Raw genomic sequence first — 27,090 nt, 5'->3', positions numbered from 1 at the left:
CACACATTCACCCACAAGTAAAAAATAAATAAAATACTGACCTTACTCCTGTTCCCCAGAGCTCTGCTTCAGTCTTTGCAGTGTGCACACTCCGCACAGCACACAGGGCCAAGTGACATCATAGTGTCTGATGTCCGAGTCTCAGTCACACGGGCTGAATGGTGGAAGAAGGAGCAGGCGGCTTCCTCCTCCACTATTATACTCATGGGTGTCTACATCCTGAGGATGCAGGTAACAGTGAGATCATGACAACGGGCGGGGGACAGCGGCCGCACAGTACGGCCCGTGGGCCACTATTTTCAGCCCTTTGGCTGTGAATGTCTTTAACTCTCTGAGGATTGTCCACTCTGTATACAACTGCAGCAGACCCTCAACTGTGAGAAGTAGTGGATCAGGACTGATCGATAGAAGGAAAAGTCTTAATTCACTGACAGCAAGCAGCACAGAAGATACTGAAACAAAACCTTGCAGACAGTTTCCAAAATGTTTCAGTTTAAAATAAGTAAATTAATTTCCTGGGCTCAGAAAGATCTCTCTCCCCAGGCATAGTGTGTTTTAGAAAACAAGCAAACCTTGCTTTACTCTCCCTCACCGGGTCCCGAATCGAATGTCTGCCGCCAATCAGTGAGCTCAGCATGCTCTGAGAGGTTCATGTCATCAGTCAGAGACATTGAGCTCAGAGATTGACTGCAGCACTGACAATGTGACATCATTAATGCAGACACTAGGCGCAGTGGCCGAGACTCAGTGCAGGACCCAGGGAGGGGGAGTGAAGCATTTTATGGGAACCTGCACAATTGCAGCCAGGTATATATTTCTCTGAAACGTTAGCCAGAGACAAGCCCGCCCCAGCTGACTCTTACCAGGGCAGAGCAGTGCAGAGAGAAGCTGGCCATGGATTTTCCATGCGCTGCACCAGCATTACTGCCCAGAAGTCTAGAAAAGCTGGGAGTTTGCCTTTAATTGTGCAGATTTTGTGTGTCAACAGCGTTCCAAAGGCCACACAAATTTCTAGTAACTTGACAGATTACGACAATTAACACGTTAGCTATGATTGCTTACCCCATGTACAGGGTATTGCAGGAGATTAGGTATCCATGGTTACGACCACTAACAGCTAACTAACTCACCATATTAGTGATCATAGCAATGGCTTGCATACGGGGTAAGCAACATAGCTAATCAGAAGAACTATACTTCATTTCTAATTGGAAGTATTTGCTAATACTATTATTACACCTACTACATATTTGGTTACGAACTTGGAGATCGTAATACCCCTTTAATAAATGATGTATTCTACTATATTATCATTTTTAGTCCTCACAACGATTCAGGAACGCACAGGGACAACACGGTGATGACTGCACATAGCTAATCAATATAGTCACTTACAAAAGAGTTCTAAAAATATCTCCTGTTCATCATCAGTTCTTATGACAACTTCCTTTTACATGTACGAAGAAAACCACCTTCCTTTTTTTCCTTCAGTTCGTGTAAATATAATTAGAAGTTATTCATTAGCAGTCATTTCTGAACACCGACCGGTCATGGTTTTAGCAGACTTCCTTTAAGGGCTCGCTCACACGAGAGTATAAATCGAATGAAGGCAGCTTTGTTAGGGATGTTATATGGATTAAAATGATACCTTGGTTGATGAAAACCATCTTGTGGTTCTTTTTTAATCTTTGTCAGTTTTTAGTTAATGATATTCGTGACTGGCCTACTAGTCTATATATATATATATATATATATATATATATATATATATATATATATATATATATATATATATATATATATATATATATATGTATATATCTCTCTCTATATCTATATATATAATTGTCTAAGGGTTTTTCCGTCTGTCTGTCTGTCCTGGAAATCCCACGTCTCTGATTGGCCTCGACCAATCAGCGACGGGCACAGCATGGCGACGATGATGTCATAAAGGTTTCCTCGACCAATCAGCGACGGGCACAGTCTGCTGCGAATTCGCCTCGACCAATCAGCGACGGGCACAATATCGACGTAGATGTCATAATGGTTGCCATGGCGATGATGATGTCATAAAGGTTGCCTCGACCAATCAGCGACGAGCACAGTCTGCCGCGAATTCTGGAATCATCATTGTCCATATACCCCCGTAGTATATTCTACAGAGATAATCGTGAAGACGCCCCCGGAAGAAGCAGAGAGCGAAACGCGCGTCGGGGCGCCAGAGGAGGACATCCACTATACGGGCACTTGCCTGGTAAGATGCGGACGGTTTTGTATATATCATCCTGGGCTGTTAATATACCGAATCCTTTGCACTTGTTATGATTCCCGTCGGTTCAGTACTATTGGGATGCGGTTTTCTGCACTCATTGTAGATAGAGTTCCGATGGGCACAGTATGCTTATGTGAATAGGTGCTTCAGCCTGGGTTTACTATATGTGATTGCTTTCTTTCCAGCAGACTTATAGATTATCTCTGTATATATATATATGTGTATTGGCTTGTGGGTGGATGTTCCCCTCTGATATGGGGTTATTGTTCGTGTCTTTATATGTGGCCTTTTGGATCTTTTTAAATATTCTTTAATAAATGTTATATTTTAAAAAGTATTTTTTGATTGGTGAGCTTCATTGAGTTGACCATAATTTACGGTCGCTCTGGTGTTGTACGTGTCGAGAACTACCAATATTTCTATATAGTGGGAGATTTTTGGTGATTTATATACTATATACCTGTATGTCATCTCCTCCTATATATAGTATATACCTGTATGTCATCTCCTGTATATAGTATATACCTGTATGTCATCTCCCCTGTATATAGTATATACCTGCTGTATGTCATCTCCTCCTCTATACACCTGTGTGTCATCTCTTTTATATAGCATATACCTGTATGTCATCTCCTGTATATAGTATATACGTGTGTCATCTCCTCCTGTATATAGTATGTACCTGTAAGTCATCTCCTCCTGTATATAGTATATACCTGTGTATCATCTGCTCCTGTATATAGTATATACCTGTGTGTCATCTCCTCCAGTATATAGTATATACCTGTATGTCATCTCCTCCTGTATATAGTATATACCTGTGTGTCATCTCCACTGTATATAGTATATACCGTGTGTCATCGCCCCTGTATATAGTATATACCAGGTTGTCATCTCCTCCTGTATACAGTATATACCTGTATGTCATCTCCTCCTGTATATAGTATATACCTGTGTGTATTCTCCCCCTGTATATAGTATATACACCTGTGTCATCTCCTCCTGTATATAGTATATACCTGTGTGTCATCTCCTCCTGTATATATAATATATGTGTGTCATCTCCTGTATATAGTATATACCTGTAAGTCATCTCCCCCTGTATATAGTATATACCTGTGTGTCATCTGCTCCTGTATATAGTATATACCTGTGTGTCATCTCTCCTGTATATAGTATATACCTGTGTGTCATCTCCTCCTGTATTAGACCGCGTTCACACGTTATTTGGTCAGTATTTTTACCTCAGTATTTGTAAGCTAAATTGGCAGCCTGATAAATCCCCAGCCAACAGGAAGCCCTCCCCCCTGGCAGTATATATTAGCTCACACATACACATAATAGACAGGTCATGTGACTGACAGCTGCCGTATTTCCTATATGGTACATTTGTTGCTCTTGTAGTTTGTCTGCTTATTAATCAGATTTTTATTTTTGAAGGATAATACCAGACTTATGTGTGTTTCAGGGTGAGTTTCATGTGTCAAGTTGTGTGTGTTGAGTTGCATGTGGCGACATGCATGTAGCGACTTTTGTGAGATGAGTTTTGTGTGGCAACATGCGTGTAGCAACTTTTTGTGTGTCGAGTTGCATGTGACAGGTTAGTGTAGCAAGTTGTGTGCAGCAAGTTTTGCGCATGGCGAGTTTTGCGCGTGGTGAGCTTTATGTGTGGTGCGTTTTGAGTATGTGCAAGTTTTGTGTGAGGTAACTTTTGTGCATGTGGCAATTTTTCCACGTGTGCAAGTTTTGCGTGTGGCCAGTTTTCCATGAGGTGAGTTTTGCACCTGTGGTGAGTTTTGCGTGAGCCTAGTTTTGCATGTGGCGAGTTTTGAGCGGCGACTTTTGTGTTTCGACTTTTATGTGGTGAGGTTGGTGCATGTGTGGTGAAATGTGTGCTGAGGGTGGTATATGTGTTCAAGCACGTGGTAGTTTGTGGCGCCTTTTGTGTGTGTGTTCATATCCCCGTGTGTGGTGAGTACCCCATGTCGGGGCCCCACCTTAGCAACTGTACGGTATATACTCTTTGGCGCCATCGCTCTCACTCTTTAACCCCTTAGTGACAGAGCCAATTTGGTACTTAATGACCGAGCCAATTTTTGCAATTCTGACCACTGTCACTTTATGAGGTTATAACTCTGGAACGCTTCAACGGATCCCGCTGATTCTGAGATTGTTTTTTCGTGACATATTGTACTTCATGTTAGTGGTAACATTTCTTCGCTATTACTTGCGATTATTTATGAAAAAAACGGAAATATGGCGAAAATTTTTAACATTTTGCAATTTTCAAATTTTGTATTTTTATGCCCTTAAATCAGAGAGATATGTCATGAAAAATAGTTAATAAATAACATTTCCCACATGTCTACTTTACATCAGCACAATTTTGGAAACAAAATTTTTTTTTGTTAGGGAGTTATAAGGGTTAAAAGTTGACCAGCAATTTCTCACTTTTACAACACCATTTTTTTTTTAGGGACCACATCACATTTGAAGTCATTTTGAGGGGTCTATATGATAGAAAATAATGAAGTGTGACACCATTCTAAAAACTACACCCCTCAAGGTTCTCAAAACCACATTCAAGAAGTTTATTAACCCTTTACTTGCTTCACAGGAACTGAAACAATGTGGAAGGAAAAAATGAACATTTAACTTTTTTTTGCAAACATCTTAATTCAGAACCATTTTTTTTATTTTCACAAGTGTAAAAAGAGAAATGTAACCATAAATTTTGTTATGCAATTTCTCCTGAATACGCCAATACCCCATATGTGGGGGTAAACCACTTTTTGGGCGCACCGCAGAACTTAGAAGTGAAGGCGCGCCGTTTGACTTTTTCAATGCAGAATTGGCTGGAATTGAGATTGGACGCCATGTCACGTTTAGAGAGCCCCTGATGTGCCTAAACAGTGGAAACTCCCCACAAGTGACACCATTTTGGAAACTAGACCCCTTAAGGAACTTATCTAGATGTGTGGTGAGCACTTTGAACCCCCAAGTGCTTCACAGAAGTTTATAACGTAGAGCCGTGAAAATAAAAAAATCGCTTTTGTTTACACAAAAATTATCTTTTCGCCAACAAATTTTTATTTTCACAAGGGTAACAGGAGAAATTAGACCACTAAAGTTGTTGTGCAATTTCTCCTGAGTACGTCCATACCCAATATGTGGGGGTAGACCACTGTTTGGGCGCACCGCAGAGCTTGGAAGAGAAAGAGTGCCGTTTTACTTTTTCAATGTAGAATTGGCTGGAATTGAGATCGGACGCCATGTCGCGTTTGGAGAGCCCCTGATGTGCCTAAACAGTAGAAATCCCCCACAAGTGACCCCATTTTGGAAACTAGACCCCCCATGGAACTTATCTAGATGTGTGGTGAGAACTTTGAATGCCCAAGTGCTTCACAGAAGTTTATAATGCAGAGTCGTGAAAATAAAAAATATTTTTTTTTCCACAAAAAAGATTTTTTAGCCCCCAAGTTTTTATTTTCACAAGGGTAACAAGAGAAATTGGACCCCAAAAGTTGTTGTCCAATTTGTCCTGAGTATGTTCGTACCCCATATGTGGGGGTAAACCACTGTTTGGGCGCACGGCAGAGCTCGGAAGGAAGGAGCGCCGTTTTGGAATGCAGACTTTGATAGAATGGTCTGCGGGCATTATGTTGCGTTTGCAGAGCCCCTGATGTACCTAACCAGTAGAAACCCTCCACAAGTGACCCTATTTTGGAAACTAGACCCCCCAAGGAACTTATCTAGATGTGTGGTGAGAACTTTGAATGCCCAAGTGCTTCACAGAAGTTTAGAATGCAGAGTCGTGAAAATAAAAAATATTTTTTTTTTCCACAAAAAAGATATTGTAGCCCCCAAGTTTTTATTTTCACAAGGGTAACAGGAGAAATTGGACTGCAATAGTTGTTATCCAATTTATCCCGAGTACGCTGATGCGCCATATGTGGGGGTAAACCACTGTTTGGGCGCACGGCAGAGCTCGGAAGGAAGGAGCGCCGTTTTGGAATGCAGACTTTGATAGAATGGTCTGCGGGCATTATGTTGCGTTTGCAGAGCCCCTGATGTACCTAAACAGTAGTAACCCCCCACAAGTGACCCCGTTTTGGAAACTAGACCCCCCAGGAACTTATATAGATGTGTGGTGAGAACTTTGAATGCCCAAGTGCTTCACAGAAGTTCATAATGCAGAGTCATAAAAAAAAAATATATATATATTTTTCCACAAAAAGGATTTTGTAGCCCCCAAGTTTTTATTTTCACAAGGGTAACAAGAGAAATTGGACCCCAGAAGTTGTTGTCCAATTTATCCCGAGTCCGCTGATGCCCCATATGTGGGGGTAACCCACTGTTTGGGCGCACGGCAGAGCTCAGAAGGGAGGGAGCACCATTTGACTTTTTGAGCGCAAAATTGGCTATCGTGTTTGGAGACCCCCTGATGTACCTAAACAGTGGAAACCCCCCAATTCTAGCTCCAACCCTAACCCCAACACACCCCTAACCCTAATCCCAACCTGATCCATAATCCTAATCACTAACCCTAACCCTAATCAAAACCCTAAATCCAACACACCCCTAATCCTAATCTCAACCCTAACCTCAAACCTAACCCTAATCCCAATACACCCCTAATCACAACCCTTAACCTTAACCCTAATCCCAAACCTAACCCTAATGCCAACCCTAACCCTAATGCCAACCCTAACCCTAATGCCAACCCTAACCCTAATACCAACTCTAATCCAAACCCTAACCCTAATCCCAACTCTAACCCTAACTTTAGCCCCAACCCTAGCCCTAACTTTAGCCCCAACCCTAACCCTAAGGCTACTTTCACACTTGCGTTGTTTGGCATCCGTCGCAATCCGTCATTTTGGACAAGAAACGGATCCTGCAAATGTGCCCGCAGGATGCGTTTTTTGCCCATAGTCTTGTATTGCCGACGGATCGTGACGGATGGCCACACGTCACGTCCGTCGTGCACTGGAGCAGTATTTTGGCGGACCGTCAGCACAAAAAAAGTTCAATGTAACGTTTTTTTGTACGTCGCATCCGCCATTTCTGACCGCGCATGCGTGGCCGTAACTCCGCCCCCTCCTCCCCAGGACATAGATTGGGCAGCGGATGCGTTGAAAAACTTCATCCGCTGCCCACGTTGTGCACAATTTTCACAACGTGCGTCGGTATGTCGGGCCGATGCATTGTGACGGCCCCGTACCGACGTAAGTGTGAAAGAAGCCTAACCCTAAATTTAGCGCCAACCCTAACCCTAAATTTAGCCCTAACCCTAATCCTAGCCCTAACCCTACCCCTAACCCTACCCCTAACCCTAGCCCTAACCCTACCCCTAATTTTAGCCCCAACTGCTCTTCTCCTGCCGGCCGGCAGATGGAGACAGATGGCGGGCGCACTGCGCATGCGCCCGCCATTTTCTTTTGCCGGCGGCCAGGAGGAGCAGCAGGAGGATCCAGGGACACAAGTGAGTATGGCAGGGTTCCCGAATCCCCCTATTTCTCTGTCCTCTGATGTGCGATCACATCAGAGGACAGAGAATTACACTTTGACTTTTTTTTTTTTTGCGGTCGCCGGTAAACAGTTAATTACCGGCGATCGCAAAACAGGGGTCGGTAAAACCGACCCCGATCATGCTCTTTGGGGTCTCGGCTACCCCCGGCAGCCGAGACCCCAAAGATTCTCGCGGGGCCGGCCGGCGCACTGCGCATGCACCCGCCATTTTGAAGATGGCGGCGCCCACCGGGAGCCACGAGGAGCATCGGAGGAGACAGGTAAGTATTGGGGGGCTACCTGGGACCCCTTTTCTCTGTCCTCCGATGTGCGATCACATCGGAGGACAGAGAAATTAAAAAGAGATCGCGGTTTTTTGGTTTTTTTTGCGATCGCCGGTAAACGGTTAATTACCGGCGATCGCAAATGCGGGGTGGGTTAAAAACCCCCCGAATCATGTTCTCTGGGGTCTCGGCTACCCCCGGCAGCCGAGACCCCGGAGAAAATCCGACTCTGGGGGGCGCTATTTACTTTTTCCACAGCGCTGTTAATTAACGGCGCTGTGGTTTAAGTACCCTTAGCGGCCGCCGTAAAAAGGCGTATCGGCGGTCGCTAAGGGGTTAAGTCCCCCTTGTTCACATCTGGCAGCTGTCAATTTGCCTCCAACACTTTTCCTTTCACCTTTTCCCCCATTATGTAGATAGGGGCAAAATTGTTTGGTGAATTGGAAAGCGCGGGGTTAAAATTTCACCTCACAACATAGCCTATGACGCTCTCAGGGTCCAGATGTGTGACTGTGCAAAACTTTGTGGCTGTAGCAGCGACGCCTCCAACACTTTTCCTTTCACTTTTTCCCCATTATGTAGATCGGGGCAAAATTGTTTGGTGAATTGGAACGCGCAGGGTTAAAATTTCGCCTCACAACATAGCATATGACGCTCTCGTGGTCCAGACGCGTGACTGTGCAAAATTATTTTGTGGCTGTAGCTGCGACGGTGCAGATGCCAATCCCGGACATACACACATACGTACACACACACATTCAGCTATATATATATATACATATATATATATATATATATATATATATATATATATATAATATTATATACATATATACAGCGTAAGTCGGACCATACATTCATACGGTACTGTACCATAATAACAGTACAGTACTGCAAACACTTAGCCTATCCAAACACCTATCCTAACACATAATTAGGGTGTTATGGCGTGCAGGAGACTCGTTTTTCTCGTGTAACCGGGTTCAGTGTACAGTACTAGACTCTATTCTTCCGATGCTGTGCGTAGTTGCATGTAGTTCGACTTACGACGCAAAACCGTGTAAGTCGGAATGAGGCGTCGTATAAAGCGTTGTAACCACGAAACGATGTAACTCGAGACAGTTGTAACCCGAGAACTAACTGTATATATATCTATAATATAACGCTGGGAGCGTCACTCTGTCCGAAGCCTTTATAGACTGCGCAAGCGCCGGCGCAGTCTGGCCCCCACAGAGTGACGCTCCCAGGAGATCGCGGTATGCGTAAACACTGAACGCACACCGCGATCTCCACCGGAGAGGCAGGGACCGTGAACGCGCCATGTTGTGAATTCCGCTCTTGGGCTCCCTCCGGTGGTTGTAAGTGGCACTTTTGTGAGTTCTGCTCTTGGGCTCCCTCTTGTGGTTTCTAGTGGTATGGCTGCTCCTTGGAGTTAGCTGTCATCAGCTGCCTCCACTTATCGTCCGCTATTTAAGTCTGGCTCTTTCTTCAGCCTGTGCCACTTGTCAATGTTTCCTGGCTGGATTCACATCTCTGCTTGGATTCTCCTGGTTTCCTGACCAGTTCTGCAAAGATAAGTTCTGGCTTTGCTCATTTCAGTCCACATGTTGTGAACTTATTGTTCTGTGCATTCTATATTTGTCCAGCTTGTCAGTATGGATTTTTTCTGTTAGCTGGAAGCTCTGGGAAGCAGATTTACCCTCCACACCTTTAGTCAGGGGTGGAGATTTTGTAAACTCTGTGTGGATTGTTTTGTAGTTTTTATACTGACCGCACAGTATCCTTTCCTGTCCTATCTATCAAGCTAGACTGGCCTCCTATGCTAAAATCTGATTTCATTTCTGCGTATGTTATTTTCCCCTCCTCTCACCGTCAATATTTGTGGGGGGACTATCTTTCCTTTGGGGATTTTCTCTGAGGCAAGATAGGTTTCCTGTTTCCATATTTAGGGGAAGTTAGATCTTAGGCTGTGCCGAGGGGTCTAGGGAGCGTCAGGTACCCCCCACGGCTATTTTTAGTTGCGCTGCTAGGTTCAGGGTTTGCGGTCAGTACAGACACCACCTCCTTCAGAGCTTGTCTCATGTTGTTCCTAAGCCACCAGATCATAACAGCGCCAGGAGGGTAAGTATATTCACCTGCCTGTCCCGTTCCAGCTCTGCGTGCGGCTCAGTCTCCCGGGTCCTCTGCTGTGACGTTCACAGTTCAGAGGGCGCGATGACGTGCTTAATGCGCGCAGCGCTGGAACAGGGGACAGGTGAATATAGCAAGTGCTGGGGGGCCTGAGCTAGTGGCGATACCGGCACCTGACCCCCACAGCGCACCGGTGTCCCCGCCTGCTCAGGCCCCCCGCCTGCTCAGGCCCCCCAGCACTCAGCGCCCAACGACGATAGGTGAGTATGGTATTTTTTTATATATATATATCGCAGCAGCATACGGGCGATATACAATGGAGCATCTTATGGGGGCCATCAACCATAATGGAGCAGTGTACGGGGGCATATATTATGGAGCATCTTATGGGGACCATAAACCATAATGGAGCAGTGTACAGGGGCATACACACTGGAGCGTCTTATGGGGGCCATAAACCTTTATGGAGCAGTGTACGGGAGCATACACACTGGAGCGTCTTATGGGGGCCATAAACCTTTATGGAGCAGTGTGAGGGGGGCATACACACTGGAGCGTCTTATGGGAGCCATAAACCTTTATGGAGCAGTGTACGGGGGCATACACACTGGAGCGTCTTATTTGGGCCATAAACCTTTATGGAGCATCTTATGGGGGCCATAAACCATAATGGAGCAGTGTACGGGGGCATATACTATGGAGCATCTTATGGGGGCCATCAACCATAATGGAGCAGCGTATGGGGCATATGGATGGGAGAAGCAAATTAAAGAATGGTGGCGCAGGATGGGAGCAGCACATGACAGAACGGGGGCGCAGGATGGGAGCAGCACATGACAGAATAGGGCAGCACATGACAGAACGGGGATGCAGGATGGAAGCAGCACATGACAGAACGGGCGCAGGATGGGAGCAGCACATGACAGAACAGGGGCACAGGATGGGAGCAGCACATGACAGAACGTGGGCACAGGATGGGAGCAGCACATGACAGGATGGGGGCGCAGGATGGGAACAGCAAATGACAGAATGGAGGCGCAGGATGGGTGCAGAACATGTCAGAATGGGGGCGCAGGATGGGTGCAACACATGACAGAATGGGGGCGCAAGATGGGTGCAACACATGGCAGGATGGGGGCGCAGGATGGGTGCAGCACATGACAGGATGGGGATGCAGGATGGAGCAGCACATGTCAGAATGGGGGTGCAGGATGGGAGCAGCACATGTCAGAATGGGGGTTCAGGATGGGTGCAGCACATGACAGAATGGGGACGCAGGATGGAGCAGCTCATGACAGGATGGGGACGCAGGATGGAGCAGCACATACCAGGATGGAGACCATATACCAACGCATCGGGTATTCTAGAATATGCATGTCCACGTAATATATTGCCCAGCCCGCGTAGTATATTGCCCAGCCCGCGTAGTATATTGCCCAGCCCGCGTAGTATATTGCCAAGCCCGCGCAGTATATTGCACAGCCCGCGCAGTATATTGCACAGCCCGCGCAGTATATTGCACAGCCCGCGCAGTATATTGCCCAGCCCGCGCAGTATATTGCCCAGCCCGCGCAGTATATTGCCCAGCCCGCGTAGTATATTGCCCAGCCCGCGTAGTATATTGCCCAGCCCGCGTAGTATATTGCCCAGCCCGCGTAGTATATTGCCCAGCCCGCGTAGTATATTGCCCAGCCCGCGTAGTATATTTCCCAGCCCGCGTAGTATATTTCCCAGCCCGCGTAGTATATTGCACAGCCCACGTAGTATATTGCACAGCCCATGTAGTATATTACACAGCCCACATATTATATAGCAATGTGGGTATCATATCCCTGTTAAAAAAAAAGAATTAAAATAAAAAATAGTTATATACTCACCTTCCGTTGGCCCCTGGATCCAGGAAGCGTTTACTGACGCTCCTCGCGCGCTCCAGTCTCAAGAGTGCATTGCGGTCTCGTGAGATGATTACGTAGCGGTCTCGCGAGACCGCTACGTCATCATCTCGCGAGATCGCAATGCATGGATTGGTCACCAGAGCGTCGCGAGGAGCGGGAAAGGCGCCGGAAGGTGAGTATATGATGATTTATTTTATTTTTTTTTTTTATTATTTTTAACATTAGATCTTTCTACTATTGATGCTGCATAGGCAGCATCAATAGTAAAACAGTTGGTCACAGAGGGTTAATAGCAGTGTTAATGGAGTGCGTTGCATAACGCGGTCCATTAGCGCTGCCATTAACCCTGTGTGAGCGCTGACTGGAGGGGAGTATGGAGCGGGCACTGACTGCGGGGAGGAAGGAGCGGCCATGTTGCTGCTGGACTGCGCCCATCACTGACTGGTCGTGGCAATGGTCGTGGGCGGCGTTTTGCCACGACTAATCAGCGACTTGGATTTCCATGACAGACAGAGGCCGCGACCAATGAATATCCGTGACAGAAAGACAGACAGACAGACGGAAGTGACCCTACGACAATTATATAGTAGATATATATATATATATTTATATATATACTGTACATATCTTGAAGAAAGAAAAAAAAACCTTCTGCAGGCAGGGACTGGCAGCGGCGCCGGCACTGCACCGTAATCACATGTATAATGTGTATATAATTCATTTGTTTGAAGTTATTCTAAAATTCATTTAAAAAAAATCTGATTGAAAATGGCAATGGCCGCACCTGCGCAGTAGCAGCTATCTGAGATCCGAATACTGCTACTGCGCAGGCAGCGCCGGCTTTGTAAAGAAAATACATTTCCTTCTCGAAGATATGCATATGGCCTCTCATCTAGCCTCTTCTCCAAGAGGGCACCCATCCTGCCCTCATTTATCACCATAGATCCGCTGACACACATGAAAAGTGCATGGAGCAGCGCTTCAGCATTCTTAAGGTACCTTCACACTAAACGATATCGCTAGCGATCCGTGACGTTGCAGCGTCCTCGCTAGCGATATCGTTCAGTTTGACACGCAGCAGCGATCAGAATCCTGCTGTGATGTCGTTGGTCGGGGCTAGAAGGCCAGAACTTTATTTGCTCGCTAGCTCTCCCGCTGACATCGCTGAGTCGGCGTGTGTGACACCGATTCAGCGATGTCTTCGCTGGTAACCAGGGTAAACATTGGGTTACTAAGCGCAAGGCCGCGCTTAGTAACCCGATGTTTACCCTGGTTACCATCCTAAAAGTATAAAAAAAACAAACGCTTCATACTTACCTTCCGCTGTCTGTCCTCCGGCGCTGTGCTTTCCTGCACTCACTGTGAGCACAGCGGCCGGAAAGCAGAGCGGTGACGTCACCGCTCTGCTTTCCGGTCGCTGTGCTCACAGCCAGTACAGAGAAGCAGAGCGCCGGGGACAGACAGCGGAAGGTAAGTATGAAGCGTTTGTTTTTTTTTAACTTTTAGGATGGTAACCAGGGTAAACATCGGGTTACTAAGCGCGGCCCTGCACTTAGTAACCCGATGTTTACCCTGGTTACCGGCATCGTTGGTCGCTGGAGAGCTGTCTGTGTGACAGCTCTCCAGCGACCAAACAGCGACGCTGCAGCGATCCGGATCGTTGTCTGGATCGCTGCAGCGTCGTTTAGTGTGAAGGTACCTTTAGCCGGAATTGACACACTTAAGGAGCCCAAATACATGAGCTAGGGGTCATGTACACACCCATTGGCTTACAGGTGCCTCTCCCGCACTCATGCCTGGCGTAGCGTTCATGAGCTCTTTACAAGGAGTGGAGCTAGCTGCCGCCAGACACCTCTAACAAAGGATTACACATTGAGATAGAACATACCTGATGCTTCTCTCAAAGTTAACTCCTGGAAAAATGTTAATCCATGGTCCAATAGTAAACAATGGTGTTGAGAAAAAGAAAAAAAAAAAAAAGATTTGCAGGATCCTGGTCCAAAACCACGTTACAAGTCTGTGACTGCCGGACCAGAGCACTGCGAACGCAAGACATTGTGGTGGGATGTCACAGGTAGTACAGGTGTGGATACTGACGTGGCAGCTAGATCAGCAATTTTTTTGCTCAAATCTAGTAACCAACATCTAATACGGAACAGTGCCCAAAATTCTCTTATTGGGTGCTTTATCTCTAACTGTGGAAGCGCTTTGCTTTTTTCTAAAAGCACAATGAGGCCCATACTTGGGACTACTAAGCATCTTTTATAAGAACCGGTTATCAGTCTCTCAATGCATTTCTATGGCGGCGTGAATTTTATAGAAATAAAGAGACTGATTCCGGTCTACACAGCATACCCTCTATGTTTTTAAGTAGTTTATTGACAGTTTCCTATGACAACCATTAGAAAGAATTATAGAGAGGATATCTTAGGCTTTATCCAATAAAAGGCCTGGAACCTACTGCTTGTTAAACCAGGACCCTCTAGATTCGGCCTAATCTGCCATTCCTCTGTAGATGGGAAACGTCAGCAGTGCATCCTGTATGCATACGTATGGTGCGGTTATTTTAACCCCTTAGTGACCGAGCCAATTTGGTACTTAATGACCGAGCCAATTTTTACAATTCTGACCACTGTCACTTTATGAGGTTATAACTCTGGAACGCTTCAAAGGATCCCGCTGATTGTTTTTTCGTGACATATTGTACTTCATGTTAGTGGTAACATTTCTTCGATATTACTTGCGATTATTTATGAAAAAAAACGGAAATATGGCGAAAATTTTTTAAATTTTGCAATTTTCAAACTTTGTATTTTTATGCCCTGAAATCAGAGAGATATGTCACGAAAAATAGTTTATAAATAACATTTCCCACATGTCTACTTTACATCAGCACAATTTTGGAACCAAAATTTTTTTTTGTTAAGGAGTTATAAGGGTTAAAAGTTGACCAGCAATTTCTCATTTTTACAACACCATTTTTTTTTAGGGACCACATCACATTTGAAGTCATTTTGAGGGGTCTATATGATAGAAAATAACCAAGTGTGACACCATTCTAAAAACTGCACCCCTCAAGGTGCTCAAAACCACAATCAAGAAGTTTATTAACCCTTTACGTGCTTCATAAGAACTGAAACAATGTGGAAGGAAAAAATGAACATTTAACTTTTTTTTTGCAAACATTTTACTTCACAACCATTTTTTTTTTTAATTTTCACAAGTGTAAAAACAGAAATTAAACCATAAATTTTGTTGTGAAATTTCTCCTGAATACGCCGATACCACATATGTGGGGGTAAACCACTGTTAGGGCGCACCGCAGAGCTTGGAAGAGAAGGAGCGCCGTTTGACTTTTTCAATGCAGAATTGGCTGGAATTGAGATTGGATGCCATGTCACGTTTAGAGAGCCCCTGATGTGCCTAAACAGTGGAAACGCTCCACCAGTAACACCATTTTGGAAACTAGACCCCTTAAGAAACTTATCTAAATGTGTGGTGAGCACTTTGAACCCCCAAGTGCTTCAGAGAAGTTTATAACGTAGAGCCGTGAAAATAAAAAAATCTAATTTTTTCTACAAACATGATCTTTTTGCCACCAAATTTTTATTTTCACAAGGGTAACAGGAGAAATTAGACCACAAAAGTTGTTGTGCAATTTCTCCTGAGTACGTCGATAGCCCATGTGTGGGGGTAAACCACTGTTTGGGCGCACCGCAGAGCTTGGAAGAGAAGGAGTGCCGTTTTACTTTTTCAATGTAGAATTGGCTGGAATTGAGATTGGACGCCATGTCGTGTTTGGAGAGCCCCTGATGTGCCTAAACAGTAGAAACCCCCCACAAGTGACCCCATTTTGGAAACTAGACCCCTTAAGGAACTAATCTAGATGTGTGGTGAGCACTTTAAACCCCCAAGTGATTCACAGAAATTTATAAAGTAGAGCCGTGAAAATAAAAAATCCTTTTTTTTCCCTCAAAAATGATTTTTTAGCCTGCAATTTATTATTTTCTCAAGGGTAACAGGAGACATTGGACCCCAAAATCTGTTGACCAGTTTGTCCTGAGTATGCTGATACCCCATATGTGGGGGGGGGGCACTGTTTGGGCACCTATCGGGGCTCGGAAGGGAGAGAGCGCGGTTTGGAATGCAGACTTTGATAGAATGGTCTGCGGGCGTTATGTTGCGTTTGCAGAGCCCCTGATGTACCTAAACAGCAGAAACCCCCCACAAGTGACCCATTTTGGAAACTAGACCCCCCAAGGAACTTATCTAGATGTGAATGCCCAAGTGCTTTACAGAAGTTTATAATGCAGAGTCGTGAAAAGAAGAAATATTTTTTTTTCCACAAAAAAGATTTTTTAGCCCCAAGTTTTTATTTTCACAAGGGTAACAGGAGAAATTGGACACCAAAGGTTGTTGTCCAATTTATCCCGAGTACGTTGATGCCCCATATGTGGGGGTAAACCACTGTTTGGGCGCACGGCAGAGCTCAGAAGGGAGGGAGCACCATTTGACTTTTTGAGCGCAAAATTGGCTGTCGTTTTGGAGACCCCCTGATGTACCTAAACAGTGGAAACCCCCAATTCTAACTCCAAACCTAACCACAACACACCCCTAACCCTAATCCCAACCCGATCCATAATCCGAATCACAACCCTAACAATAAGCACAACCCTAACCCCAAAACAACCCTAATCAAAACCCTAAATCCAACACACCCCTAATCCTAATCTCAACCCTAACCTCAAACCTAACCCTAATTCCAATACACCCCTAACCCTAATCCCAACCCGAACCTTAACCCTAATCCCAAACCTAACCCTAATCCCAAATGTAACCCTAATGCCAACCCTAATACCAACCCTAATCCAAACGCTAACCCTAATCCCAACTCTAACCCTAACTTTAGCCGCAACCCTAGCCCTAACTTTAGCCCCAACCCTAGCCCTAACTTTAGCCCCAACCCTAAGGCTACTTTCCCACTTGCGTCGTGTGGCATCCGTCGCAATCCGTCGTTTTGGACAAAAACAGATCCTGCAAATGTGCCAGCAGGATGTGTTTTTTGCCCATAGACTTGTATTGCCAACGGATCGCGACGGATGGCCACACGTCGCGTCTGTCGAGCACTGGATTCGTTGTGTTTTGGTGGATCGTTGTCACAAAAAAAAACGTTCAATGTAACTTTTTTTGTACGTCGCGTCCGCCATTTCTGACCGCGCATGCGTGGCCGTAACTCCGCCCTCTCCTCCCCAGGACATAGACTGGGAAGCGGATGCGTTGAAAAACTGCATCTGCTGCCCACGTTGTGCACAATTTTCACAACGTGCATCAGCCCCAACCCTAACCCTAAATTTAGCCCCAACCCTAACCCTAAATTTAGCCCCAACCCTAAATTTAGCCCAACCCTAACAGTAACTTTAGCCCCAACCCTAACCCTAAATTTAGCCCCAACCCTAACCCTAAATTTAGCCCCAACCCCAACCCTAAATTTAGCCCCAACCATAACCATAAATTTAGCCCCAACCCTAACCCTAAAATTTAGCCCAAACCCTAACCCTAAATTTTAGCCCCAACCCTAACCCTAAATTTAGCCCCAACTCCTCTAGCTGCCGGCCGGCAGATCATGGCGGGCGCACTGTGCATGTGCCCACCATTTTCTTACCGGATGAAGAAGCCGGCGGGCAGGAGGACCCAGGGACACCGGTAAGTATGATAGGGTCCCCGAATCCCCCTATTTCTCTGTCCTCTGATGTGCTACCACATCAGAGGACAGAGAATTACAGATCGCTTTTTTTTTTCTTTTTTTTTGCGGCCGCCGGTAAACCGTTAATTACTGGCGATCGCAAAACAGGGGTCGGTAAAAACCAACCCCGATCATGTTCTTTGGGGTCTCAGCTACCCCTGGCAGCTGAGACCCCAAAGATCTTCCGGATGCCGGCCGGCGCCCGCCATTTTTAGGCCGGAACAAGATGGCGGCGCCCATCGGGAGGCACGAGGAGCACCGGGGGGAGACAGGTGAGTATCAGGGAGCTATTGGGGACCCCATTTCTCTGTCCTCTGATGTGCGATCACATCGGAGGACAGAGAAATTAAATGGGAAATCGCGTTTTTGGGGGGGGTTTTGCGACTGCCGGTAAACGGTTAATTACCGGCAATCGCAACCCGGGGGTCGGTAAAAAAACCCTGAATCATGTTCTCTGGGGTCTCGGGTACCCCCGGCAACTCTGGGGGGCGCTATTCACTTATTCCACAGCGCCGTTAATTAACGGCGCTTTGGTTTAAGTACACTTAACTGCCGCCGTTAAAAGGCGTATCGTCGGTCGTTAAGGGGTTAATATATCTTAAATGATGATGAAAAACATTATATCGTAGGTATAGAGCTCCTATGCAATCTCCATGCTAACAGCCTGCAAATAAATGGGAGGACTAATGAAGTTATATTTTATTCTGCTCCCTCTGACCCTCTTTTCCCTAACCTATCTGCAGTATTAAAAACCTGGAACACATGACAATAGGCTCAGACTACACAAGATTTGTCTTCTGTAACAATAGAAAACACTTAAGAAGCATTTACAATGAAAGATTATAGCGGGCGTGGATTCCTACGAACACTCGTTTCTTGATAATCTTTCAGTGTAAACAGCCTGTCAATCACCACGTGTAGAAACCAAATTCATCGGAACTGAAGTGATTTTTTTAAGCTTGCATAAAAAAGTTCGTTCTCAGCAGCATATTGTTCTGTGTAAAAAAAAATAGCAGGCTATGCTCACTGAGATATCTATTACAGATCATTCAGTGAGTATCCTTAAGGGTACCGTCACACTATACCATTTCGATCGCTACGACGGTACGATTCGTGACGTTCCAGCGATATTGTTACGATATCGCTGTGTCTGACACGCAGCAGCGATCAGGGATCCTGCTGAGAATCGTACGTCGTAGCAGATCGTTTAGAACTTTCTTTCATCGCTGGATCTCCCGCTGTCATCGCTAGATCGGTGTGTGTGACACCGATCTAGCGATACGATCCAGCGATGCGTTCGCTTGTAACCAGGGTAAACATCGGGTAACTAAGCGCAGGGCCGCGCTTAGTAACCCGATGTTTACCCTGGTTACAAGCGTAAAACTAAAAAAAAACAAACAGCACATACTTACATTCTGGTGTCCGTCAGGTCCCTTGCTGTCTGCTTCCCGCACTGTGACTGCCGGCCGTAAAGTGAAAGCAGAGCACAGCGGCTGTGCTTTCACTTTCACTTTACGGCCGGCAGTCAGTGAGTGTGGGAAGCAGACGGCAAGGGACCTGACGGACACCAGAATGTAAGTATGTGCTGTTTTTTTTTTTTTAGTTTTACGCTTGTAACCAGGGTAAACATCGGGTTACTAAGCGCGGTCCTGCGCTTAGTAACCCGATGTTTACCCTGGTTACCCGGGTACCTCGGCATCGTTGGTCGCTGGAGAGCTGTCTGTGTGACAGCTCCCCAGCGACCACACTACGATTTACCTACGATCACGGCCAGGTCATATCGCTGGTCGTGATCGTTGGTAAATCGTATAGTGTGACGGTACCCTTAGAATGGTCTCCATGAACAAACATGACTGCCGGTCAGTAAATATTTACAGATCTGTGGTGATTTAGTGTCGCCGTTCAGTTCCATGGGCCCGCCACAAGAGCTGTGTACACAAAGTTATCTTTAGTCAAGGCTACTTCCGACATTTTTTTTTTCAGTCTACACAACCTTTAGGCTATGTGCACACATCAGGATTTCTGGCAGAAATTTTCCTGACAAAAACCTGACATTTCTGCCAGAAATCCGCATGCTTTTTTTCGCGTTTTTTTTCTCTCGCGGTTTTGATGCGTTTTTTGCGCGTTTTTTTATGCGTTTTTTCTTGCGTTTTTTTCCAAATGCATAGAATAGTGGGAAAAACGCAGAAAATCCGCAAAATTAATGAACATGCTGCTTTTTTTTACCGTGATGCGTTTTTTTCGCGGAAAAAAACGCATCATGTGCACAAAAATTGCAGAATGGATTCTAAATGATAGAAAGCATAAATATGCGTTTTTAATGAGTTTTTATCGCGTTTTTATCGCGAAAAAAACGTGAAAAAACCTGAACGTGTGCACATACCCTTAAAGCATCACATGAGATATGAACATTTTACCTGTGATCACACAAAAAGATGGCGCCATAGTCTTGCCGATGTCGGATGACTCTGCCTATGGCCTGATTAACGGCTCGGGAAGCCTGTTGTCGATACCACTCTTGTCCAGATAGAAACTGTTTGGGTAGACAAAATTATGAGTGTGGACATTTATGATTTACTAGAACAAAAAAAGACAAGATATAATCTGTACACCTGCAATTACATGACAGCTGCTCAAATGGAGGGGTCACCATGTAATGTCTAATCCCCCGATTGACATCAATATACAGATATGTGACATGAAGCTAAAAATCACATTACAAAGTCTGTAACTGGTCCACTCTCCTTTGGAAACAGAGCTACTACTACTGCACCCATAGGAAACATCTGTCCATAAGCCCAAAAATGCATATCAGTGTGGCTTGCCCTGTGAAGACAACTCATTTAAATCCATATCCATGAAATAAAAAAAACGTACATGCAAGCCAAAAATAAAAACTGCCAACATAATAGTAAATATTGGTACCTTCCCAGCAGAGCCTTGTGTCTTTCTCATCTCATCCAGGAACTGCATCTTCAGAATTACTCGAGGATCCATTCGTGGAGGGAACGGAAGGCCAGTTATGATCACGCCTCGGCCATTACAGTCTGCAAAATCTAACCCCTCACTAGCCTGGAAAGGAACAGCCACTATATAAATACGGACTGTATAAGTTAGGCCGCTAGGCATTATAAAGATAAAACACACACCTTGCCCCTACATACAGCAAAGAAACTGGCACCACTGCTGTTGGGGACTTGTATTCGCTCATAAAATGAGTCAATTATCTAGAAGATAAAAAAAATAGAAAACATAAGTAGGGATGATCAAATAGCTTTGGATAAAAGCTTATCCTAATAGCTATAGCGCTTACCGAATAAGCTGCATCGGGAACCCGGATACCTGGAGTGCTCCAGATAATCAGCTGTTCGGCTCTGCAGCTGCATGTGTCGCGGCGGTGTGACAGTCACAACACATGCATGGACAGCCCAACACACAGGCTCTCCATGCATGTGTTGTGATAGTCACACAGCCGCAACACATGCAGCTGCGGAGCCGAACAGCTGATCATCGGGAGCGCTTCAAGTATTCGGGTTCCCGATGCAGCTTATTCGGTAAACGCTATAGCTATTCGAATAAGCACTTATCCAAAAGCCAACAGCTATCTAATGTGTATGGGGGGCTTAAGACCGAGCCTGGGAAGTGGACCTTTTTGTGATTTGGAGTCAGATTCTCCAGTTTCATTATTCTCCCTTTTTTTAATTGTATGAAGTCCTTTAAGACGTTAATTTAAAGAGCGTTGTAGCATGCCGAACAGAGAAGGGGATGAGGGTTTTGTTTGTGAAGTTTTTTTTTGCGAAGTTAGAAAAGTCTTCATTTATTGGTATGATGTTTTTTCTCGGCTTTATGGTTAGATAACAGGATTTTTGGTTGCTTACCGTAAAATCTGTTTCTCGGAGCCTTCATTGGGGGACACAGAAACCATGGGTGTATACTGCTGCCACTAGGAGGCTGACACTATGCACAAAAAAGTTAGCTCCTCCACTGCAGTGTACACCCCACCGACTGGCATTATGCACCTCAGTTAGTGAGAAAGCAGTAGGAGAAAAACAATAAGGTTGAAATAACATAACCACAAAAGTGAGAAACAGTAAACACAAGAACAGTCATAGAACATAGAACAACAGAAACTGAATAACCAAGGAGGGTGCGGTGTCCCCCAATGAAGGCTCCGAGAAACAGATTTTACGGTAAGCAACCAAAAATCCTGTTTTCTCTATCACCTTTCATTGGGGGACACAGGAACCATGGGACGTCCCAAAGCAGTCCCTGGGGTGGGAAAAACAGACTTCCATCAGGTCAGAGGACTCACCACTGCCACCTGCAAGATCCTTCTGCCTAGGCTGGCGTCCGCTGAAGCGTAAGTATGGACCTTGTAAAATTTGGCGAACGTGTGGATGGAAGACCAGGTTGCCGCTCTGCCCAGGTAGAGTGAGCCTTAATCCCAGGAGGGGGCACTCTGTTCTTGACCCGGTAAGCCTCCAAAATTGCTGTTCTGATCCAGCGAGCAATAGTCACCTTGGAAGCCGGCAGGCCTCTACGCTTGCCATCTGGAATGACGAAAAGAGCATCAGTCTTCCGGAAAGCGGCCGTTCTAGCCGGGTAGATCCTCACTGCCCTGACTAGGTCCAGCTTGTTCAACGATCGCTCCAGAGGATGAGTCGGAGCTGGACAAAAGGAAGGTAGAACAATGTCCTCGTTGAGGTGGAAGGTGGAAACCACCTTAGGGAGGAAGGAAGGCAGAGGCCTGAGGACCACCTTGTCTTGGTGGATAACCAAGAAAGGAAGACGGCAAGAAAGGGCCGCCAACTCTGAAACGCGGAGGATAGAAGTGATGGCCACAAGAAAGGCCACCTTCCAGGAAAGGGCTGACAGGGAAACCTCCCTGAGGGGCTCAAAGGGGGAACCCCTCAGAATGTCCAGCACAAGATTTAAATCCCATGAATCCACAGGGGCCCTGTACGGAGGGGCAGCATGGGCTACTCCTTGAAGGAAGGTCTTAACCTGTGGCCGAGAAGATAACGTCTTCTGAAAAAGGATGGAGAGCGCAGAAACCTGGCCCTTTAGGGAACTAAGAGCAAGGCCCGAATCCAGTCCTGCCTGAAGGAAAGCCAAAATGGAAGGCAGGGAAAAGGACATAGGTGAAACGCGGTTGGACTCGCACCAACGGAAGTAAGCCTTGCAGGTACGATAGTAGATGCTAGAAGACGAAGGCTTCCTAGCCTGGATAATAGTTCTAATCACCCGATCCGAAAGGCCGGACGCTCTTAGAATCGCGGTCTCAACAGCCACGACGTCAAACTGAGCGACTGAGAATTCGGGTGGCAGATCGGACCCTGGGACAGCAGATCGGGTCTGTCTGGAAGTCGCCAGGGGGCGTCCGCGAGAAGGTTGACGATCTCCGCAAACCAAGATCTCCTGGGCCAATACGGAGAGATCAGAATGACCGGCACCTCTTCCGCCTTGATCTTTTTCAAGAGCTTGGGAAGCAAGGTGGAAATAGATAGGGGAGCACGAACTGCGACCAAGGAATGGCCAGAGCATCGTCGCCCACTGCGAGTGGATCGCGGGACCTGGAGACGAACCGAGGTACCTTCATGTTCATTCGGGACGCCGTGAGGTCCACATCCGGAGTCCCCCATCGAAGACAAATCTGATGGAAGACCTCCTGATGCAAGAACCATTCCTCTGCCGCGAGACCCTGGCGGCCGAGGAAGTCGGCGGCCCAATTGTCAGTGCCGGGGATATGTACCGCGGATATCACCGGAACCATTGCCTCTGCCCACAGGAGGATCTTGGGCACCTCGGCCAAGGAGCTCCGAGTCCCCCTTGATGGTTGACATATGCCACCGCCGTGGCATTGTCCGTCTGGATTCGGATAGGTAGACCCCTGAGAATCCCTTACCAGTGAGGAAGGGAGAGAAAGATGGCCCGAATCTCGAGTACGTTGATCGGCAGAAAAGACTCCTGCGCCGACCAACGACCCTGAACAGTCAGGTGGCGAAACACCGCACCCCAGCCAAGCAGGCTGGCGTCTGTCGTCACCACCTGCCAGTGAACTGGAAGGAAGGACCTGCCCTGGGAGATGAGAGGTGACGTCAGCCACCAGTTGAGTGACCGTTTGACCCGGGGAGAGAGGCGGATCAAACGATCCAGGGAGAAGACAGACCTGTCCCACTGATACAGGATGGCCTGCTGAAGAGGTCGCAAGTGAAATTGGGCGAAGGGAATCGCTTCCAATGTCGCTACCATCCTCTCCAGAACCTTCATAGCCGATCGGAAGGAAGGAAGACGAGGACCCTGAAGCGAGCGAACGTCCCGACGAAGGGTGGATTTCTTGTCCTCGGGAAGGAAGACTAGGGCTAGGGGTGTCGAGGACGATGGACAGACTTTCGTGAGCCTGAGAAAAGGACAGAGCCTTGATAAGGATGTCGAAGTACGGAAACAGAACCAGGCCTCTGACCCTCAAGATGGCTATCAGCGCCGCCATGATCTTCGTGAAAACCCTGGGAGCGGTTACAAGACCGAACGGCAGGGCGACGAACTGAAAATGGTCCTGGAACACCGCAAAGCGCAGGAATCTGTGATGTCCCAGGAATATTGGGACATGGAGGTAGGCGTCCTGAATATCTATGGAACACAGAAATTCCTGAGCCTCCATGGAAGCAATTACTGAACGAAGGGATTCCATCCTGAAGTGACTCAGATGAACTCTCCTGTTCAGCAATTTGAGATCCAGAATGGGACGAACCTTGCCGTCTTTTTTCGGTATCACAAAAAGGTTTGAATAGAAACTTGTGAACCGTTCTTTTCCTGGTACGCTGGCAACGATTACCCCAGCTTTGAGGAGAGAAGCGATGGCTGCGAAGAAACCCGGAACTAGAGCGGGGTCTCTTGGAGGTCGGGATTCGAAGAAACGATCCCGGGGTCGTGAAACGAACTCTATCTTATATCCCGAGGATACAACTTCCCTGACCCATGCGTCCTCTACTGAGGAGATCCAGACGTCCCTGAAGAAGAGGAGACGGCCGCCCAGCTTGGGAAGTGAGCTGGGGTCTTGCCGAGAGTCATGCCGAGGTGGATCTTCCAGTAGCGAGAACGCAAGGAAGGAGTGAGTCTAAAGGATACTGCCTTCTTCTCTTGACGTCCCTGTGGCCTCTGTTGCTGCTGGGAAAAGGCGTTTGACGCCGCGAAACGACGAAAAGGCCGAAAAGACCGAAATTGCTGTCTAGGAGTAGGGCGACGAGGTTTAGCCTGGGGAAGAAGAGAACTTGTGCCCCCGGTGGCGTCCTTAATGATTTGGTCCAGCTTGGAACCAAAGAGACGTGAACCCTGAAAAGGCAGGCTGGTAAGGGACTTTTTAGAAGACAAGTCCGCCTGCCAGGCCTTGAGCCAAACGGTGCCAGGCCTTGAGCCAAACGGTCCGACGGATGGCAACAGCGTTGCTGGACGCCTGGGCCGCACAAGACGCAGCATCCAGGGAAGCGGAGACCAGGTATTCGCCCGCATGAGAAATCTGGTTGGCAAGCTCCGCCAGCTGTCCGGGTGGAGCCCCGTCCAGGATGCCCTGACGGAGTTGTTTGGCCCATTTGGATATAGATTTAGAAACCCAAGTGGAAGCAAAGGCCGGGCATAGAGAGGAGGCAGCCGCCTCGAAGGCTGACTTCGCAAAGGACTCTAACTCTATCATTAGAGACTTTTAGAGATGCCCCGCCGGATAGCGGGAGGACCGTGTTGGTGGACAGCCTGGAAACTAGAGGATCCACCGAGGGAGAAGCCGTCCAATTAGCGGTGAGCTCCGGAGAAAAAGGATATAGAATGCCAAGGTGCTTTCCTCTCTGAAAGCGTCTGGTCGGATTCGCTCTTTCTCTTGTCATGATGGTGGTTTAGACCGTCTAAACAAAACCGCCTGATCTGCGGGTTCCGTAGAGGAATCTTTGATGCCACAGGTCTGATTTATCGCTCCAATGAGGTTCTGAACCATATCCCTCATGTTGGAGATTTGGTTCGAATCCAGCTCCGAAATATCTTCCGAAGAACGCCTTGCCTGACTTGGGGGAGGAGGACCCTGGGGAAGTCAACCGCAGAGAAGGACCGTGGGGCGAGATGGAACGGGAAGAGGACTCAGACCGGCGTTCCTGTCTGGACCTTTTGCGGCCTATAACAGAAGGCTCGGATGGGGCCTCCTGCGACCCGCTGGCTACTGCGGGGGTCTGCAGGGGCAACCTATCAAGCACGGACACAAGAGTTTGAGACACCCGTGTTAGATCCGCTACGGATTGTGACAAGAGAGGAAGCCCAGGCTGGGGTGGAGGCTTCGCTCTCGGGCGGAACAGCAGGAGGGTCCTGGGCGGTGGGCATAATGGGGTTGCTGCAGGCCTGACAGAGGGGAGAGGACTGACCTGACGGAAGTTTGCAGTTACAAGTCAAACACGCAAAGTGTTTGACTAAGACAGAGGAAGTAGAGGCAGAAATAGGAGGACGAGAGCGACCTCCCTTGGAATTAGACATGGCGAGTGAACCCCTGAGGAATGCCTGAAGGTTAGGGGACAGGAGGTCAGAGGAGAGTGTCAGTCTGCAGAGCAGAGCTACTCACGGCAGGCGATGCGATTTTCGGATGGAAGGCTGCACGGCTTTGAAGATGCGCTTCAGTGATGATCCTTAAAGCAGGAGTGCAGGCAGACGGAGCAGACCTCTGAAACTCTCCTGTCCGGGACCAGCTGTGGGGCTGAGGCGACCGCAAGTAAGGAGGACGCCAGAATTCGCGCTCTTGGAGGAGGGGCGTAACAAGGCACTCCTGGTGCGAAAATACAGAATGTGGTGGACAGGGCTTATTGCCTGGCCAGGAGCACCAAGATGGCGCCGGGGGCAGAGCTCGCAGAGACAGTCAGGCGGGACAAAAACCTGCCCGAGAACGCAGGAAGTGGGCGGAGTCGCGGCCGGAAGTAGGCCCCGGGAGAAGCCGGGACCTAAATTAGAAACTGGCGGCCGCCGGAGAGGGCCGCGGGACCGGAAACGGTAGGGGGCCGTGCCGCACGGGCCAAAGATATGGCCGCAGACAAGGCAGTGTGTCTGCCTGTAAAAGTGCGGCCGCCGGGAGAACGGATCGGACTGTCGCCAGGCGCCAGGACAGAGGAAAAGTGCGGCCGCAGTAACAGCAGCGCGGCTGCCACAGGGCGCCGCACCGAGCAAAGATGCGGCCGCAGGAGCCCATATTTCCCTGTTCTGTGACAATAAAGAGGATCGCGCACCCTG

General features: G+C 47.2%; 1 protein-coding gene across 6 annotated transcripts in view; it reads right to left on the bottom strand.

Moving 5' to 3' along the window:
* The window catches only part of RTEL1 (regulator of telomere elongation helicase 1), a 201,596-nt gene that overhangs the window by 71,380 nt on the left and 103,126 nt on the right, over positions 1 to 27,090 (bottom strand). For all 6 annotated transcript variants that reach the window (XM_069751061.1, XM_069751063.1, XM_069751062.1 and 3 more), the window contains 3 exons: positions 20,985 to 21,062; positions 20,761 to 20,907; positions 20,253 to 20,368 (listed from right to left, as the gene is read on the bottom strand). In XM_069751061.1, the coding sequence (XP_069607162.1) occupies positions 20,253 to 20,368; positions 20,761 to 20,907; positions 20,985 to 21,062 (341 nt within the window). The remainder of the gene's footprint in view (positions 1 to 20,252; positions 20,369 to 20,760; positions 20,908 to 20,984; positions 21,063 to 27,090) is intronic.

The sequence above is a fragment of the Ranitomeya imitator genome, chromosome 2 (assembly GCF_032444005.1).
Source record: "Ranitomeya imitator isolate aRanImi1 chromosome 2, aRanImi1.pri, whole genome shotgun sequence".
In the NCBI taxonomy this organism is placed as follows: domain Eukaryota; kingdom Metazoa; phylum Chordata; class Amphibia; order Anura; family Dendrobatidae; genus Ranitomeya; species Ranitomeya imitator.
This window is presented reverse-complemented; position numbering and strand designations above follow the sequence as displayed.